This window comes from Brachyhypopomus gauderio, chromosome 19 (genome assembly GCF_052324685.1).
Source record: "Brachyhypopomus gauderio isolate BG-103 chromosome 19, BGAUD_0.2, whole genome shotgun sequence".
NCBI classification, from domain to species: Eukaryota; Metazoa; Chordata; class Actinopteri; order Gymnotiformes; family Hypopomidae; genus Brachyhypopomus; species Brachyhypopomus gauderio.
In genome coordinates, this window is record NC_135229.1 from 2,797,356 (window position 1) to 2,815,358 (window position 18,003).

General features: G+C 44.5%; 1 protein-coding gene and 1 long non-coding RNA gene across 3 annotated transcripts in view; one reads left to right on the forward strand and one right to left on the reverse strand.

The window, feature by feature from the left end:
* Nucleotides 1–8,769, forward strand: part of LOC143482755 (uncharacterized) — an 11,070-nt gene extending 2,301 nt beyond the window's left edge. The window contains exon 3 of the long non-coding RNA XR_013122290.1: nt 6,989–8,769. This is a non-coding gene — a long non-coding RNA (uncharacterized LOC143482755). The remainder of the gene's footprint in view (nt 1–6,988) is intronic.
* Nucleotides 566–16,994, reverse strand: LOC143482752 (interleukin-31 receptor subunit alpha). Of its 2 annotated transcripts, none has more exons than XM_076981257.1 (14): nt 16,559–16,994; nt 15,343–15,457; nt 13,453–13,628; nt 12,984–13,090; nt 11,949–12,114; nt 11,721–11,803; nt 6,971–7,193; nt 6,425–6,613; nt 6,193–6,294; nt 4,185–4,328; nt 3,715–3,843; nt 3,481–3,565; nt 2,832–2,913; nt 566–2,299 (listed from the first exon to the last, which is right to left on the reverse strand). In XM_076981257.1, the coding sequence occupies exons 1-14, from the start codon at nt 16,620–16,622 to the stop codon at nt 1,358–1,360; spliced, it is 2,607 nt and encodes an 868-aa protein (XP_076837372.1). In that variant the 5' UTR covers nt 16,623–16,994; the 3' UTR covers nt 566–1,357. The 2 variants fall into 2 exon arrangements, with proteins under 2 accessions (XP_076837372.1, XP_076837371.1); XM_076981256.1 differs by having other exon boundaries at nt 12,984–13,135; nt 16,559–16,981.
* Between the last annotated feature and the right edge of the window lie 1,009 nt (nt 16,995–18,003).

Genomic DNA, 18,003 nt, shown 5'->3' on the forward strand with positions numbered 1-18,003 from the left:
GTCTTGGCGCTGAGCCTATCTGGACGGAGTCTGCACATCAGCGCCGTGAGAGCGGATGGATGCGGCTCTGGACCGGCCCATCTGTCTAAACAAATGAGAACTTTGTCAGGAATGCCAGGCGCAGGAAAGATGTTGCACTGGTAGTGAACCTTGGCAAAACGCCACGATATTGCCACAAAAGCGGTGCTATGCGTTGATCTTCCGCAATTTTCCATTCGTATGTGTCGTGCGGATTCTTCTGTCGGACGGTGCAACATAAAACATGTTTTTAGCAGTTAATTTAATTAGATAATGGCCTATGTATTATGTTTCTGATTAAATATATAGGCTATTACGAATATTATTTAGAATTTTGTTTTCGTTTTCTTGCCATTCTAAGACAAGTCACAGATCAATTAGGGATTTAAATAGTCAAAAATTCCAGATTACAATGGCGTACAGTTTAAAGTGCTCTTAATCACGTGTAACGTCCAAACAGAACCAATACATCCTGACGAAATTGGAGCTGTAGGTTTAACCTTTGTCAACATATACAGCGCCCCAAATAGATGCCCCACACAGTGTAGTCACTTTCACGTTTATTTTAACAAAGGAACACAAGCAGAGACCATGTATTGATTTTTTAATCGCTCGTACGAACAGCAATAAACCGATTTTTCCATTTTCCTCAACGTCATTTGGATTTACGTGACATAAAATATATGCGCAAACACAGCGCTGCCGTCTGTCGATTTAGATCACTTTTAAAAGTCACCCTTTCCCCCCTCTATTGAGATTACAATATAACCAGAGTGGCACGACGCGGTCCGTTTCTAGTGGTCTAGGAACCCATCCGTGTCAACTTGTGTGAACTGTAGGAGCTTAATTTAGACCTTCAGCTCCGCGAGCAGTCAGTGTTGAAACTGGTGCTTCATCAGTTCCATATCTACAATGTAATCACCATTCATCAGTGATCGCCTGCTGGTCAACACAGGTCCGCCTTCTCAGAGAGTTTCAGTAAGAAACAAAAAAAGGTTAAAAATGGAACACTGTAGTCCTTTAGACTCACTTCATGTAATACCCGTAATGTCGTGTGGAGAAGGCTGCTTTTAGTTCACGTATACCACAGTTAGCTCCATCGTCTCCGTCAGTGGTGATGGAGTTTCAGGGTCTGTTGGGGCCCCTACGACCAGCTTTCTTCGCCATCTGCACTGAAGTAGGTTCGAGTTTGTCAGCCCTGGGGGGGTGGGGGCCCTCCGTCATGGCCCCTCCGTCACGGAAGCCCAAGCAGTCGCCTGTCTTTGCGTAGTTTCATGCAGTCTCTCGCGTCCCCACACCAGAGCCTTATTCATATTCTTGTTACGTGAGCAGTGATGTGTCAGGAAAACCGCAAATCTCTCTCCTCAGGGCTCAAGGCCCTGTACGTGTTGTCCACTTCCAATTCTTTACATATAAGTGAAGACCGACAGCCATGTTGATGGGCACAATTAAATGAATCTGCTGTTTCCATTGCAAGATTAGCGTGAGTCACAGAAACAGGTAGACGTATGTTAGATAAATTAATGTGGAAACTGGACTCTGTTTTTGACCAAGGACTACACTCGGTTGAGTGGCTTGTCTCCATCAGCAGACTGGAATAATCCAGAGGAGACTGAGGACCCGGTAGATAGCTAGTGGACATGTGCATGCAACAGGATTCCAGTGGTGACAAAAGGTTACTTTTATGGATAAGATTAGTGAAATCTTTGGTCTCCTTTCTAAAATTAAGCTGCAACTCCAGAGCGGGGAGATAACGAGTATACACCATGTTGGGGTCGCAACCGGACTCTGACCTCGATGTCACGTTTTTTTTAGAAAGCAGGTTACTCGAGTTCACTTTGTCTATAGTCCAGACCTCTGGGACTACAGGGCTTTGGCCCCACGGCCTTAATGTCGGCATAAGGTTCCTTTCATCGATCAACGAATCTACTGTTTCCTTTCCAAGACGGCAGTCAGGGGTCGGCGGACAGCCAGAAGGTCCACGAAGGGTCAGCGGTTTTGCCGCGACGAGGTTCCTGTAGCCGAGGTCGGTGATCGGTTCCTCGGCAGGGTCTTCAGCAATCGGCGCACGGGCCGGCAGGTCGGACTCTCGCTCGGCCGTTTTGGCTGGAGGTGGCCCGGGGAGCATCACGAGGGGCGGAGGCGGGGCGGAGCGGCGACGGGAAGGACGCGATTGGTGGAGCTCGTCACGAGGGTGATCACGATGGCCCGGCACCCGTCCCAGGTTGATGAGGTCAAACACGGAGGGGGGCAGCATGAATTCCAAAGCGGTGACCTTATGCTGTAGGACACATTGAGAAATGAAGAAAAGGGAAAGGTGGTTTACTCCTACAATATGATGAAACATGATCCTTGTTTCGCTGTATGACTGGTTATTTGGCATGAGACTGTAAGTGAGCACAGGCCAGATGAGCCCTCTGTGAAATCTGTTACTGTCCTTACATGTTAAGTCTGAGCGTACTGTACGGTATCGCCTGCAGAAAGATCTGGATGCTAATGCTGCATCACAAACACACACTGCACACACTGCAACACACTCCAGTGTTTTTCCCAACGTCTTTCACAACACGTCGGCATGACATGTTGACATTAAGGATCGCAAATTTCAGCAACACGCAGAGTAATTGCCTACTAACTTGATTATGATCTGCGTTTTCCGATGCTAGGCTTTATTTTATAATATGTGTGTGAAGTCTTGTGTGGGGGGGTGGGAGGGAGTCGTGTGTCTTCAATCTTGACCCTAAGTGGAACTGGCCTGACCAAACGTATCAACGTGAGTTTGTGGTGTGAGTTCCGGTGCGTTGTGCTGTTACTTGGCTTGGACACCCGGGGGTCCATGAGGACAGGCTGCTTCTGGACGGGTTCGGTATGGTCGGCCAGAAACGCTGCTGGATCCTGACAGATGAAGCACACTGTCAGATAACCGCAGAATACAGTCTGACTCTTATAGCTCACTCTCAAAGTTTCCAAGTTCACTCCAAAAATATTACACTCTTACTATGTCGTACACGCTACACTCTTAGGGTTACAGAGTAAAAACAATAACAAGATGGAAGCCTGAATTCAATTTCAAAGCGTACAGTATCATTTTAATGTATTATGCGGTATGAGACAACACTTATAACAGTGTACAACACGTTAAAGATACACAGAGCCCATTTGACCTGTTCTCATCCTGTTTATAGTGTCCACTACAACTTCTCTCACAAATCCTAAGGCAGATAAAGTTTCAATAAGAATTTCTGAACTGCCAGAACCATGAAAACACAGCTCTCTTTTTCTGCAGGTCACCTAACCCGTTTTCCGCAGTGCTATAGTACAGTTATGTATGAATCCAAGTGTGAAGAATAGCAATCATTAAAGGCAAGTCAACACACAAAGGCAGTAATTATTGAGTATTTACATTATTAGCATACTTAAACACCTTTATATTTAACTGACTTACTGAAACTGTTGACCTACCTTTCACCCTGGCTTAGAATGATTACTAAAATCAACAGTCCCCCTACGGTGCACAGTATAGCCACAATTAGTATGTAATCACTCCCTGTTAAAACACACACACATGCACACACACCATAGTCAAAAGAAACGTAGTGCATAATGAAGATAATAAATAACAGTTAATACTGAAAAGCAATTTTGACCAGAACCAGAAGTGGTTTCAAGACAGTGATCTGAAATTTCCAAACCTACCTACAGCCACAGTGACCCACTGGCCTTCAGCGCTCCCCGCCACTGTGTGGGCCTTCACACAGATGGCATATTCCCCAGGTGTCAGACCAGTCAGCAAAAACTGCTCAACGTCGCCCCCCAGCGGTTGAGCTGTGGAACAACATGCTGTATTCTGAATGCAGTTTGACACAGGAGTCTGTTGTCTGTCTTGCCATCTGATACAGGAATCTGGTTTGGCGGATTCCAGGAGGACGTTCCCTGCCTGTCTGTGCTGCAATAGTGAACGTACACTCTGTCTTCAGTACGTGTACTTTGGAAGTGAACCATTTGTCTGTTAACTATTCACTATTATCATTACATCTTCTAAAAATAAATCTGAATTCTGCTTCTTTTTATTTCATTTTCAACTAGTTATTTTATATAAAATGTAAATATGTGAATTAAACTTGAATTTACTGGGAACGATATAAATAACAAAAGAGGGCTCCTACATTTCATTTTGCTGTTGGTTACATATAAAACGGTGTAGTTTTGGATGAATCCGTGAAGCTTCTCCAACGGAACAGGGTCCCACTTCAGAGTGACGGAGCTGGTCGTTATCCGCGGAACCTTCAGCTTTGGACCAACAGAGGGCGCTGACGGACAGAGAAATTAATATCTCAGCGCCAGGGCCGGCGCCACGGGGGGGCGAATGGGGGCGTCGCCCCCTCAGGCGAGGTGTCCCGCCCCCTCAATGTAAAAAATAAGACCCATTTATTTTACAACAATCGCTACATGGTGCCCCCTCGGCCGCTCGACAATCGTTACACGCACCCCCCCCCCCCCCCCCCCGCTCAACAACTTACGTTCGCCCCCCCGAAATTTTCTGACGCCCCCTCACTGTATATGTTCTGGCGCCGGCCCTGCTCAGCGCACAATAATGGACGTTTAAGCACTTTTTAAAAGTGATCCTATTGGGAGAAATGCTCTCTCTGCATTTGGAATTAATTCACACATACACCAGTTATCACGACACACACTGTTTTTAGCACACACGCATGCACACATTTAAGGCAGTGAATAGCCTCGCACTACAGTGTCCAGAGGGCAACACGGGGTCAGTTATGTGCTTTTACGCAAGGGCAGTCCAGTCATGGCTACCGTTGGTTCAGGGGTTTTGTGGGTGGTTTTGTCTGCACATTAAAGCCCACATTCTGATTGCCTCTGTATAATTTGTTCACCACAGACTTCATCAAATATGTCTTGTACGTGTACAACTATAGACCACAGCCCACATATTCCCACGTACAGTTTGCGTTGGCCGTCCCTTTGAGGGTTGGCTCCAGCGCCATACCACCACTGGCCACCAGAGGGAGTCAAAGAGCTTGACAGCCCTTTATAAACAACTCCTTCCAAGATGGCGGTCGCTGAACTGTTTGGTCACTGTTCTGACGTACAGGTCAGCCGGTCTCTTGGGTAGAGGACTTGTTCTCGGGCCTCTTTGTCTCTCCTTTCTTCTCGAGTCTCTCTTTTCTTTTTCTCTTCTTCTAAAAGGTGTTGCCTTTTAATTAAGACAACAAGTTTGTTCCCGTCTTTCTTGGTTTCCTTTTGCCACTCTTTTCTTCTTTCGTGCCTCGCTGTATGAGAGTTCGTCCTTCCCCTGCCGTCCTTTCTTCCGTTTCCCGCCTAAACTGTTTTGACTGCAACCTTCTTGTGTTTTCTCCTCCACCTTCTCCTGGCTGTTCCTATTGCCCCGTTTCTGTTCCCTCTCCCAGTTCTGCTCAGCAATTGGGTCCCATCTACCCTGAAGCCCTGACGAAGCCACACGCAGAGTTGCCAACTTTTCAAAATCACTTGGAGTGAGATATGAAAGGGAATCTCCTCTCTACTTTTTTTTTTGGGGGGGGGGGGGTGTTATGAAAAGGAAACTCGTCTCTGCTGCGCCTAAAGCAATCGATCGCCAGTGGTTGGCACCAAAGCGAACTAGTAACTCATTGAATCATAGATGTAGATCAGAGGTAAACTAGATTTTTTTTCAGCGTGAGAAATCGGATGAATGGCGTGTGAAGACAAATGCGTGTGTCTCACGCTCATTGCATGAGAGTTGGCAATCCTGCACACGGTTCACCCCTACCTACCCACCCCCTTACAAAACATTTGTTTAGGTTGAGATTCATTACGTTTGGAGATGTCACAAGTCTAAGTTAAAAAGCAGTGGCGTTCAATCGTGTAATCATGTAACAGCGCGCACGTGTGCAAGGCAGGCTGTCCGACACAACCGAGAGAATGCAGAGACATATCGGGTAATACATTAATTACTATGTTTTATAACCAAAATACAGAAGGTTAATAGATGTGGATTGTAAATACACATCTTGCTGTAAATTTTAAGTGGCGTATTAAGTCCATTAACTGTGCTATAAGTACTATAGGACATCTCCAACCTTGAGAGCAATTACAGACATGTTCTGTAAGCAGAGATATCATGTGAGGTGCTTTCGCTCAAGGCCGATGTCCAACCTCCTTCTCTGGTGAAGAACGTGCCAAATATTGCAGCTCCTGTTTCCTTCTCGTGAAGAACCTGAACAGATACATTGTATGGAACCTCAGGAAATAGACCCTCTGCAACACACACACACACACACACACAGAACCAATTTTATAAAACAGTTTTCGATTGTGGAGCTTCATAGGAAAAATAATAATTACCACCGAATTCATTATTATTAAAGGTGAACAGAATTAATTATACCTGTAATTATATAACTTCTTGCAGACCCGTTCAACTTTTCCCAATATACACCATCAAATGTGCTTTCCATTATAGGAAGCCACTCAAGCACAAAGCTTGTGTCTGATTGGTTCACTGTAGCTGTCCATTCCACCTTCAGCTGGAAGTCATCCAATGCAGTGGCACTTATGCTTACTGGGGGTGGGAGCGCTAGGACAGAACACAGCAAGTCTCTTAAAAGAGCTCAATTGAAGTTTAAAACGAATCAAATACCAGATTGAACATGTATAAAGCTAATTTACTTTAGTGTATTTCTGTAATATGCTTTTTTAGTATTTCTTTATATGCACAGATATATCTAGTTAGATTTAATTAAGCCTATAACTTAAGCCTATAACCTGTCCTGTAACTTAATGAATGTAAACCCTTTATTTAATTCTCATTTAAGGACATATTGACATATCTTCTGCAGTTTAGATGGGAAATTTGAGACACTAAAGAAGGTCTAAACATACAGCCAGTTTCTTCAGTGTGATTGGTACTGAACTTTGACCTTTGGGAGCAGACCTGTATCTCTCTCTCCAGGTATGTGTATTTGTGCCGCCGGTGACGTGCCAGCTGCGTTGGACGCCGTCAGGTCGCACACGCACGGGTGGGCGGAGACAGACACCACACAGGAAGTCAGCGCGGAGTCCAGATGACCGCAGTCCCAGCGAGACCGGTGGAGGTCACTCCAGCACGACGCCGCGTAGCTCAGAATCACGCCGTTAGCGTCAGGCCACCGGAGAGCCTGAGAATGAGAGAACCCAGAGATCCAGATGAGTGGTGGTGGATGGCAAACCAGAATGGTCCTGATGAAGATGAAGAGTTCTGATGAGACAGACGGATCTCATACAGGCAGTGTCACGATAGGCCGGTCCCGCGGTTCGGGGGAGACGCCCACGACTCAACGCTGCACCTCTCGCACGCTCCCTCGTTCACAGTTACCTGCCCACTGACCCGCCCTCTGTTAAACACCCTCATTTACTCTCACCCTTCAAAGCCCTCGTTCGGTGCTGTGTATTCCTCCAGCTCACAGAGAGAGAGAGAGGGGGGGGGGGGGGGGAGAGAGAGAGAGAGAGAGAGAGAGAGAGAGAGAGAATGAGCCAGCACCTGCACAACCGAGACTGCTCCTTTGCGTGTCAGTTTCGACTGTTTAGACATCTAACAGTGAACGCTGCAGCTGCAGTTTTCTTTAGTGCTTTTTGTTGTTTTTCACGGTGATTGTGATTCTGTAAATACACATATTAATAATATAACTAGGGTAGCGTTCTTTCACTTGCGCAACATTGCCAAAATTAGAAACATATTAAATATTAGTGATGCAGAAAAACTAATCCATGCATTCATATCCTCTCGTTTAGATTATTGCAACAGTCTCCTAGCTGGATGTTCTGGTAAATCGATAAACAAACTCCAGCTGGTTCAGAACGCAGCAGCACGAGTTTTAACAAAAACTAAAAAGTTTGATCACATTAGTCCCGTACTATCGTCATTACACTGGCTGCCAATTAGATTCCGTATTGACTATAAAATACTTTTATTAACATATAAAACGCTGCATGGCTTAGCTCCAGACTATCTTAGTGAACTTATTGAACAATATAACCCAGCGCGTTCACTTCGCTCGCAGGACGCAGGGTTATTAACTGTTCCTAGGATCAAAAAGATCACAGCAGGTGGAAGAGCCTTTTCTTTTAAAGCTCCACAATTGTGGAATAATCTTCCTGCCTCTATTCGGGACTCAGACACAGTCTCAATGTTTAAAACCCGATTAAAGACTCATCTGTTTAGTTTGGCCTTTGATTAATCTGTTACATATTTACTACATCTCGTATCTTTTCTCCGAGGTTCACCTGGAGAGTAACATTGCAGTCGGAGCCTACAATACCAGCATCGCTGCTCCGACACGGAATGAAAGCCTGGCGTTCATCAACAGACATTTACAGTGACAATATCATAACCCAGAACTTTCATTTTTACCTTTACTTAGTCTGATTGTGTGATTTGTGTGTGACTTGTGTATTTGTCTGTATTTTGTGTAATCTGTGTGTTAACGGGCCGCCCAATGGAGGATGGGTTCCCTTTTGAGTCTTGGTTCTCCCGAGGTTTCTTCCTATTCCCCACTATCTTAGGGAGTTTTTCCTCGCCACTGTCGCCCTTGGCTTGCTCATTAGGGTTCTGGACCCGTAGTATTGTTAACCTTTTAAATCCTGTAAGGCGCTTTGTGACAACATGTGTTGTGAAAAGCGCTATACAAATAAACTTTGATTGATTGATTGATTGTAAATATCACTTTGCGGTGGACATTAAAGAAGAAGAAATGATCCCATTTCGCCTCCTGCTGCTTCACCCAGTTTACAGGCAGGCAGCACCATACCACTGAGAGGACAAAAACAAACTTGTCCACCATCATGAAACCAGACTCGTATTGAAGAACCTGCAGCTGCAGAAAACCCAGAAAGCTCCGTCTTGAGGTCCAATCCAGCTGGAGCTTTTGAGGTCTGATATTCACACCATCTTCACTGCTGGACTCGGCCTGTTCATTTGAGTCCAGGAAATCTTGCCTCCTTGGCCTGAGTGAGTCTAGATACACACTGTGACAGAATGTATGTGAAGAACGTCCACCCTAAACAAACATGAGTCTGGGGTTCTGCTAAGTTTGTCCAGAACTCGGTTCGAAACGTCCATGCCTCGTTTGACCTCATCTGCCTCTGAAAACAAAGAATAATCTACTCTGTTGCCACTGGTTACACAACTTCACTTAACTGAACACCTGGGGGCTCATAAGGGTTACAAGTTTTCATTTAAAGTTTCCGTGGACCCAAATGAACACTAACGGTCAGTTCGGCACGGGGGATCTTGGTGTTCGGTGTCATAAAACATATACTAATTTTTGCCACAGAGTGTTAACCACACGACTACCCACACTGATTAATAAAACAGCTCTGTACGTCTCTCATCAAGTCCTTATTACACACGAGCGCTGTGGTGTTATTATGTATGGGGGCCACCAGGCAGATCAACCAAGTGCCAAAGTAATCATGCGTACAAAACAATCGGCAACATGATTGTAATCATGTGTTGACCAATAAACAAAGAGGAACGGAGGAATGGGCTCTTACTCAACATCAGCCTTACCGAACATCTGCACAAGGTCTGGTTAGACCACTTGCTCTCTGAGAAGCACTACGGTGCAAGACTTTGCACTTCTCCAAACAAAGATTGTTTCACACCCAGTTCCTGAAAAATGACCCACGTTTGCTTTGTGCTCTGATTTGATTGATGGTGGTGGTGGTGACCCAGTAACCAAACCAGCATCTTCTGAACATTTGGAAAGCAAGCTAAGGCAGGTTATGGTGGGCTATGGTGGGCTAAAGTGGTTTCGTGTCACATCTCAGCCGGTACGGTATCTTGATTAGTGGGAATTTTCTTCCTCATCCTCCTTTCCTTCCTGGGATTATTTTCTGTGCCATTCTTAGGTTTTCTAACCATTTCTCACCTGATTTGTTAGTCTTTGGTTTTTGGGAGGTTATTTTTGTTGTAGTTTCTCTCACTCCTTGAGATAGCCAGCTTCTTTACCCACCTCATATCAGTGGACGTTTTTGTTTGTTAACATCTCAGATACCAAGCCACATGGGTTCTTACCTCGTTAAAGAACCCTGTGGTGGTCGAACAGCCATTTTAACAGCCAGTTATTTAACATCTAAAGGGTTTTCCCTGCTGTTGGCAATGCCCAACATTACACTGAATTATGAATTAAGTACGGTGTCCCACAAGGGTCAGTGCCAGGCCCTCTGCTCTTTTCTCCTCTACAGGTTCCTGCATGGCTGATAAAAATAAGATCTCAAATCTCAATGATGCACACTCCAATTATATGTACTACGTCTACATATGCATATACTTAAAAATATATACTATCTTATTCTTCTCTCTGCTCCAGTATGGAATGCTCTTCCAAAAAATCTAAACGAGATTGAGTCTCACCTTCCGTACAGGTGGAATCCAACTGAGGTTGAACCTCCCTGCCCATCAGTCTATATACCTTGAGGTCATTTGCCTCCCTGCTCCCGGTCCCTGGACCAGTCCCTACCACCATGAGTTCATTTGGTACCAAGAAGGAGATCCTTGACCTTCTCTGGCCCCGTACCAGACCTGGCTCTGGACACTGGGCTCTGTCACATGCTCGGTTCAGATTTAGAGACTGTAATGTCAACATAATCTTGTTTTATGTTCTGTTCATATTATTTGTGTTGTTTTGTTTTCCGGTGTCCACCAGAGGAGGACGGGTTCCCATTTGTGAGTTTTGGTTCCTCGTGAGGTTTCTTCATCTCAGTCTCAGGAGGTTCTACCTCACCACTATTACCCTTGTCTGTTACCCTTGTCTCTGGGTCATGTACCCAGACATGCGTAAAGCTGCTTTGTGACAAGAGCCATTATATAAAAAAGCACCACATGAATAAACCTTGCTTGCTTGTGGATGTGACATGATGGCAAACAGATGCAGTTTGTCTCCTACATAATGGGAAATGTGAAGATGATTGGCTAATAAGATGGAGGGATACCTGCTGGGAAGATCACAGAGGGAATACGGTGAGCACACAGAGACGTGGCTAATAGTCTTGGAGTCTCATAACATTGTGAAGAGGGTTCATTGCTTTAAGAGCAGACAGATGTGCTCAAATGAGTTTCAAGAGGAAGGGAGGTGGATAAACTGATATATTACAGCTGAAGAACACGAGAGAGAGAGAGAGAGAGAGAGAGAGAGGGAGAGGGAGAGTTTGTGTCCTGGACATTGAACTGGTTGCTGTCAGTTGTTTGTAGAAACAAGTGCTGAAACATACACACACACACACACACACGTACACACATGCATGCTGACACACAGGATGTGCACATACACAATACACATCCTTTGAGAGTCTATTTGTCCCATGACTGCTAGAGTAACCTTGCGATTTCTTCTGGTAACATTAGAGTATCTGTCTCTCTCTCTCTGTTTGTCTGTCTGTACCACAGGAAAGTGAAAACGGACAAACACGATGACTTAAGACATGAATTTCCCTCTAGTTCTACAACCCCCTCTCTATCAGGTCCTACTGTATGTAGGGGAGTGTCTGAGAAATTCCTCCGTGGCTTTAATGGAATTCATTTTTTAATGTAACATTGCACAACAGACACAAGAGTCTACTTGTCGGGCCTGGTCCCTAACCACATCTACACCTCCACACACTGCCATCTCAGTGATATTAAAACACCGTTAGCAGTCGTGCATTACCTTCCAGAGCAACGTCAGGCGTCTCTGCCCACTCTTGTCTGTCGTCTCTACGCGTCTCCATAATACGGGAGCAGCCCCCGGGGCTAACGAGGAGACAAACACAACACACCCACGCACACACCCCACATCCACATGTGAAAAAATGCATTCAGTTGACATTACACCTGCCGTTATCTGTGTGTGTGTGTGTGTGTATTTCCCAGCACAGTCCCAGCACCACATCCTCACCGCTCTCCGCCGTGCTGGCCTGCCTGACTTCACTCCAGCCGCTCCAGTGGCGGAGCGCTCGGGTGTCCTGGGCCCGGAGACGCACCACGTACTCCGTGCCCGGATATAGACCGCACAGCTCCATCTTCCAGTTGTGGAGAACCGTGCTCACCTTCCAGGGCCGGGCCTAAAACGATATTTATTTAGCACCCCTGGACAACAGAGTTGAAACAGGTTGAATGTGTTTACTTTTTGATGGGGTGATGTTCGTAGCTAACATATTAATATTACGGCACAGCCGATCTATACAAAGTGCATTTAAATAAAAGATGATTTCTTTAATGACTTTGCTTTTATTTTCATTGAATGAAAGGATGATTCTTGATGGCCAGCCAATTCTTAACTTTCCATTATTGCTACATTCAACAGGAACATTCAAATAGGATTAGACTTGGTTCGTGTGAAGTTCTCGAGATTCCTGTAACTTGTTTTTTTTCCTGTGACATTCCTGTAACATGTAACATGAATCAGGATTACTGTTTTCACTGCAAAACTCACAACAACTTTCAACTCTTGCCCTTTCTGGGTAATCTTTATGCATCATGCCAACAGTACACAGAAGGGTCTTGCTCTAAAGCGTCTGTAATCATTATTCTCTTGTTCAGAAATGACTGAAACTTAAGGAAGCTTTCAACGGGCAAGAAGGGTTGAGAGAGGGGGGATTTTGCATCCCAAACTCCACAAAGTCATCAAGACTACATAATTAAAGTCTTATAATCTTGGGACCCTGGAGTCTCCAGTATAGGTAAACCGGTTGAGATCTTGAGGTCATGCTAGGGTTAGGGTTAGTGGTTAGTTTAGTAGGTGAGTAGAAGCTCTTCTCATTCTGACAAATGATACAGGAACAGATTAACAAATTAACTTCAAATTAAGCGGCTATCATTAACCTGGTAATGCAGGTTCTTGTAATTGCAGTGTTTCCAGGGTGAACTTTTATTTTGAAGGGTTTTGTTGAAAAAGAATGGGATGTGAGCCAGAATCTGAATGTGTCCACACCTGGTGATGAGTGGTATATTCTATCTGTACGACGCGGTGGGCCCTCTCAGATGGCAGATGAGTAGACATGTCTTCTGTCCACTCCAGCCTCAGACAACGGGGTTTTCCTGGTATCGAGGCAAGTCTTGTGAATCGTGGTGGGTACATCTTAACTGTTCAAATTGAATGTGGAGAGATTAACCAGTTTTTATTTTTATTTTTAAAGTGCTTATAATTTACATACATCGTATTAATCACAATGACGAATCGATGAACATTCAGTTTCCAGCTATTCCTCTGTAGTTTTTTTCAGACTTGTGATTCATTTTTGTTCTTTTATATAATGCGATACAAGTTAGATTGTCCTGTTTGCTTTAATTCACAGTTCCGTAAGGCGACTCGAGTGTACCTCCGTGCCGGACGGCGCTATACAAAGGGAACCTGCCTATACGGCCGGTGGGTGCGTGATGGTTTGGGCGGGGCCCGGTACCTTCGTTGATGCCGGCGAAGCAGTGACGTGGAGACTTGGCGGACGCGGCGGGGGAGGACGCCAGCACGCCCACGCAGAAGCAGTGAGCCACCGAGCCGATGGTCACCGAGCACCACGTGTCCAGTGTACTGCACGTGCCCACCGTCTTGTAATCGCCATTGTGCCAACAGTACGTCCTGCAAAGGATTGAACTTGAATTCATAGTAGCTTGAAGGATTCGACTTTGAGGCATTTGGTAGTGATTGTTTTACATGGTGCAAAATGTATAGATATCAAGTAAAAATATCTTCATTGCATGCAGTCAGTCTAGTTTTACTGCCGAACATCACAGCAGGTGGCCCCAGACCTTGAGGGAGGTGTCCACACACACACACACACACACACACACACACACACACACACACACACACACACACACACACACACACACACCCACTCACACACACACACACACACACACACACACACACACACACCCACACACACACCTCCCTCCTTCCCAATCGCTTGTTTATCCAACACTAATTGCCACATTGCTTTCACCTGTTCCGTTTCACCTGTTACTTACACCAATGTGTAGGTCACATTAAGTTTATTACAGATTAATCTGGTGGAATAATCCCCTTTTGGCTGAGGGATTATCTACCAAATGGTTGTCATTGGTTTAATCCATGGCATCCTGCCAAACCTTTCGTGATGTTTTGCATTAACCCGGTTGATGAGCTGTTGACAAATGTCAAGTTGTTTTTTTGGAAGGTTTTATGGACTATGATGACATATTTGGAAACAAGATTGTGCAGTTTCACACAGGAGACCGTCACTTAGGATGGTTAAATGGCTGCTTCACCAAGGAGCAGGTTCTTTGGTCCAGTGGTCAGAGCTCCTGGTCGCCTCTGTTTGGACCTGGGTTCAAGTACCAGGTAAGGCGGCTAACTTCAGCCTTCATTACACATCTGTAAATCTTATCATGCAATAGCTAGAGTTATATACTGGTAATACACAGAGACCCCTTTGCTGAAAACCTAAAGTTTCTTTATATCTTTGTTCTTTGATTATGGTTGTTTCCCTGCTCATTCCTCCCTAGTTCATCCTTTCAGGTCAGCAGATTTGAGGAAATGTATACCTTCACTTTGCTGACAGCAGTATTAATGACGCATGAGACAGGTTTTTCAAAGTCAGACCTGTACTTGATGAATTACAGGTGTGTGTTTTTGCTACTGTAAAGCCCCAAGCAGGATATGAGCAAATCAGAGGCAAACCCTGAATAAAGCAATACACAGCAAAGGAACTTAAGCCAAAGTGTGTGTGTGTGTGTGAGCTGGTACATCTGGCTACTTGTACAGGTTTGAGCTACACGAGGGAGATCCTCTATAGGACCTGGGCATGACTGCAGAACTGAGAACACACACACACACACACACACACACACACACACACACACACACTAGTGATCACTAGGGGTTGTGGTGCACATAGTGGTGGATAGCCCTAGCCTGGTGCCTGGCGAGCAGTTGGGGTTAAGTGACTCACTCATGAGCACTTGAGTCGTGGCCTGGGACCTGGAACTCAAACCCCTGACCCTCTGGGCACAAGAGCGGTTCTCTAACCATCAGACGCTTCTGATGGTTTGAGAAAAATGGCAGTTCCATCCAAAGAAAAAAATCCAATGCAACAGTTTTTATGACACAAATGATGAGATGAAATTTGAGGAGGTTTAGACAAAATATTGAAATATTAAGCATGTTCAAACACATCCATTAGGCTACAGAATTGCCTGCTAATACCTTTGTGCTTGTAGAGGGGTCTGTCCAGGTAGACAGAGAAGATAGAGGTATAGAGGATGATGTAAGGGGTGGGTGTGGGGGATTTGGGGTTGTGCCCCCTGCTTACATGTTGACCCATAGCATGTAGCTGCTGGCTTCTGAGCTGACTGCAGTCCAGTAGCAGGTGATGTTGGCATGTTCCATCAGTTCACAGTGCGTGATGGAGGGTGTCGGAGACGAGGCTGAAAGAGAACGAGTGATGAAGGGAACATAAGCGCACATATGCGTCTGCACCAGGTGTCCAAAGAGGGCCAGATTTTTGACTTCAGTATACGCTCGGTCTACTGCCATCTTCTGGTGAAATATAAAATAGTTTGCTGGCTGCGTGGTGTTGATTTTATGACCGAGGTTCGTGAGGTTCGTAAGGATACGAACGTGGGCCGCGTTTGACCTCGGCGGGCCGAACTTTGGACGTGCCTGGTCTGCACGTTTGAAAATAGGTGAATGGTGAAACAGCGATAGGGTAAATATTTAATGCATTTAAAGTGACAAAACAGGTAAAGATCTGTAAAGAGGTGTCATGCAAAATATATATTCATATATGGAATACTGTAGAATCACATGATGGCGTGTTAAGCCTGATAATCTAGTGGGAACGGTACTCAATAATATATTCCCTTTGCAGCATTTCGGGTCTGTGATGTTAAGCGGTTGTGCCGAATCTAGCCTCCCCCGTGACATGCATCCCGTTATCGTGATAGTGTGCTGTACCGGGTTCTGGACGGAGTTGGGTCCCACACGTACTGTTATGTGAATGCTGTCCGTGTTTCGGTCTGTCAGTAAACCCATTAACTGACGAGTCCTGACTGTAGTGCATCCTATTTGTGTTTCAGTATTTTCTAACTGACATGCATATACATTTTATATTTATGGTGTTGCATCTGTATAACTGGCTGTTTGTGTCTATATGGCTAAAATGATTTTGAAGTAGAATCAACCAAATATAAACGGAAAGTTTCACGGAGATGCTGCATTTTTGACCGAGAAATGCACCCTTCTTAATTCTGGCTACAGTCACTAAACTCACGGAGTCGATAATGAGTCGGAAACTATGAATATGAAACTATATATCTACTCCTAAAGTGCGCTTGAGCTCGGATCAACAGAGCGCGGGTCACGCATGTCGCGGCGGCGGTGCTCAATTGAAGTTTCACGAGTCTTTGAACTTTGAGGGTCGAAAAACATGATTTCTTTGCAAATTAATTGTTCCAGGTCTGAACACCAGGCTACTCCAAACATGTGCTGGATCGTGTGCACAGAACATTCCTCAGTCCCGTTCTTACCTGTCACCAAGAAGATGAGACCACATATCCAGGAAAGACATCGGGCGAAAGTCTTTGCGTCCATTGACTTTGGTGGACCAAGGTGAGGTAACAGAAGACTACAGGAAAACAAACACCAGCACCAAAACCCCACAGAAGCGCCTCAGCAAATACAACCTCGCTCAACCCGAAGCTGCGTGACACCCACGTGAACGTCGAGCGCAGAGGGGCGTGAGATCAACAGGCTCATTCATCTGCTGCACACGCAGGTGTCGTATGAAATATAACGGGAGCCTGTAGTTGTAGAACCAAACCAGTCCCAGAAGAAAACGTTGGAGCCGCCGGGTTTCTGTCACTGATCACGATCCAGCAGCTGTTTACCGATACGACAAACGTGTCAATGATCAGGATTGACGTTACAGTTGGGACGCAATAAATTCAGCGGAGGGCGGGGCTCGTGGGTACAGCGCTGCCTTAAATGAATATTTGATCATTATGGCATTACGGTTTCGTTATGTACGTGTTTGAGACGAAATTGCGTTGAGCAGAGTTTGTTGGGTAGCAACGGGCGGAGGCAACGACGACGGAATGGTGAGATGATAACAGGTGGGTGGGTGGGTGGGTGACTTTTCATACTTCACCTATTCTCAGGTGTTCATGCCTATTACCCGCTGTAATCACTGAAATGTAATGAAATCATTTCAGATGACACAAATAATAAATAAACAATAACAAAAACTTCTCAAACGCTCATTGATCTAATCTTTACAAACAAACCGGAAAGGATAATTAAAACATACAATTTAGTAACTGGATTATCTGATCACAATCTCACATTTGTTGCCAGAGTGTTAAATAAAATAAGATATAGGGATCAAAATCAATCGAAAAATAGTCAAAATGTATCATTTATCTTAAAAAAGGATTTGTCTCTAATTGGAAAATGATTTAAAGCAAACAAATTGGGATGATGTAATAGAAAACAAATCATGTGAGAAATCGTATAATGATCTAAATGCAATTTAAAAAAATATTTTACAAAAATACACAGACAAAAAAATAAAACAAAAGAAACAGTTTGCCATGGTTTAGTAGTGAACTATGGAAATGAATGAAGGAAAGAGATGCCTCACTAAAACAGTTTATCAGAACTAGATTAACTGATTACTTAATATATCAAAGTTTGAGAAATAGGGTTACAACATTACTAAGGAAAACAAAGGCAAATCATGTGAGAAATCGTATAATGATCTAAATGCAATTTAAAAAAATATTTTACAAAAATACACAGACAAAAAAAATAAAACAAAAGAAACAGTTTGCCATGGTTTAGTAGTGAACTATGGAAATTAATGAAGGAAAGAGATGCCTCACTAAAACAGTTTATCAGAACTAGATTAACTGATTACTTAATATATCAAAGTTTGAGAAATAGGGTTACAACATTACTAAGGAAAACAAAGGCA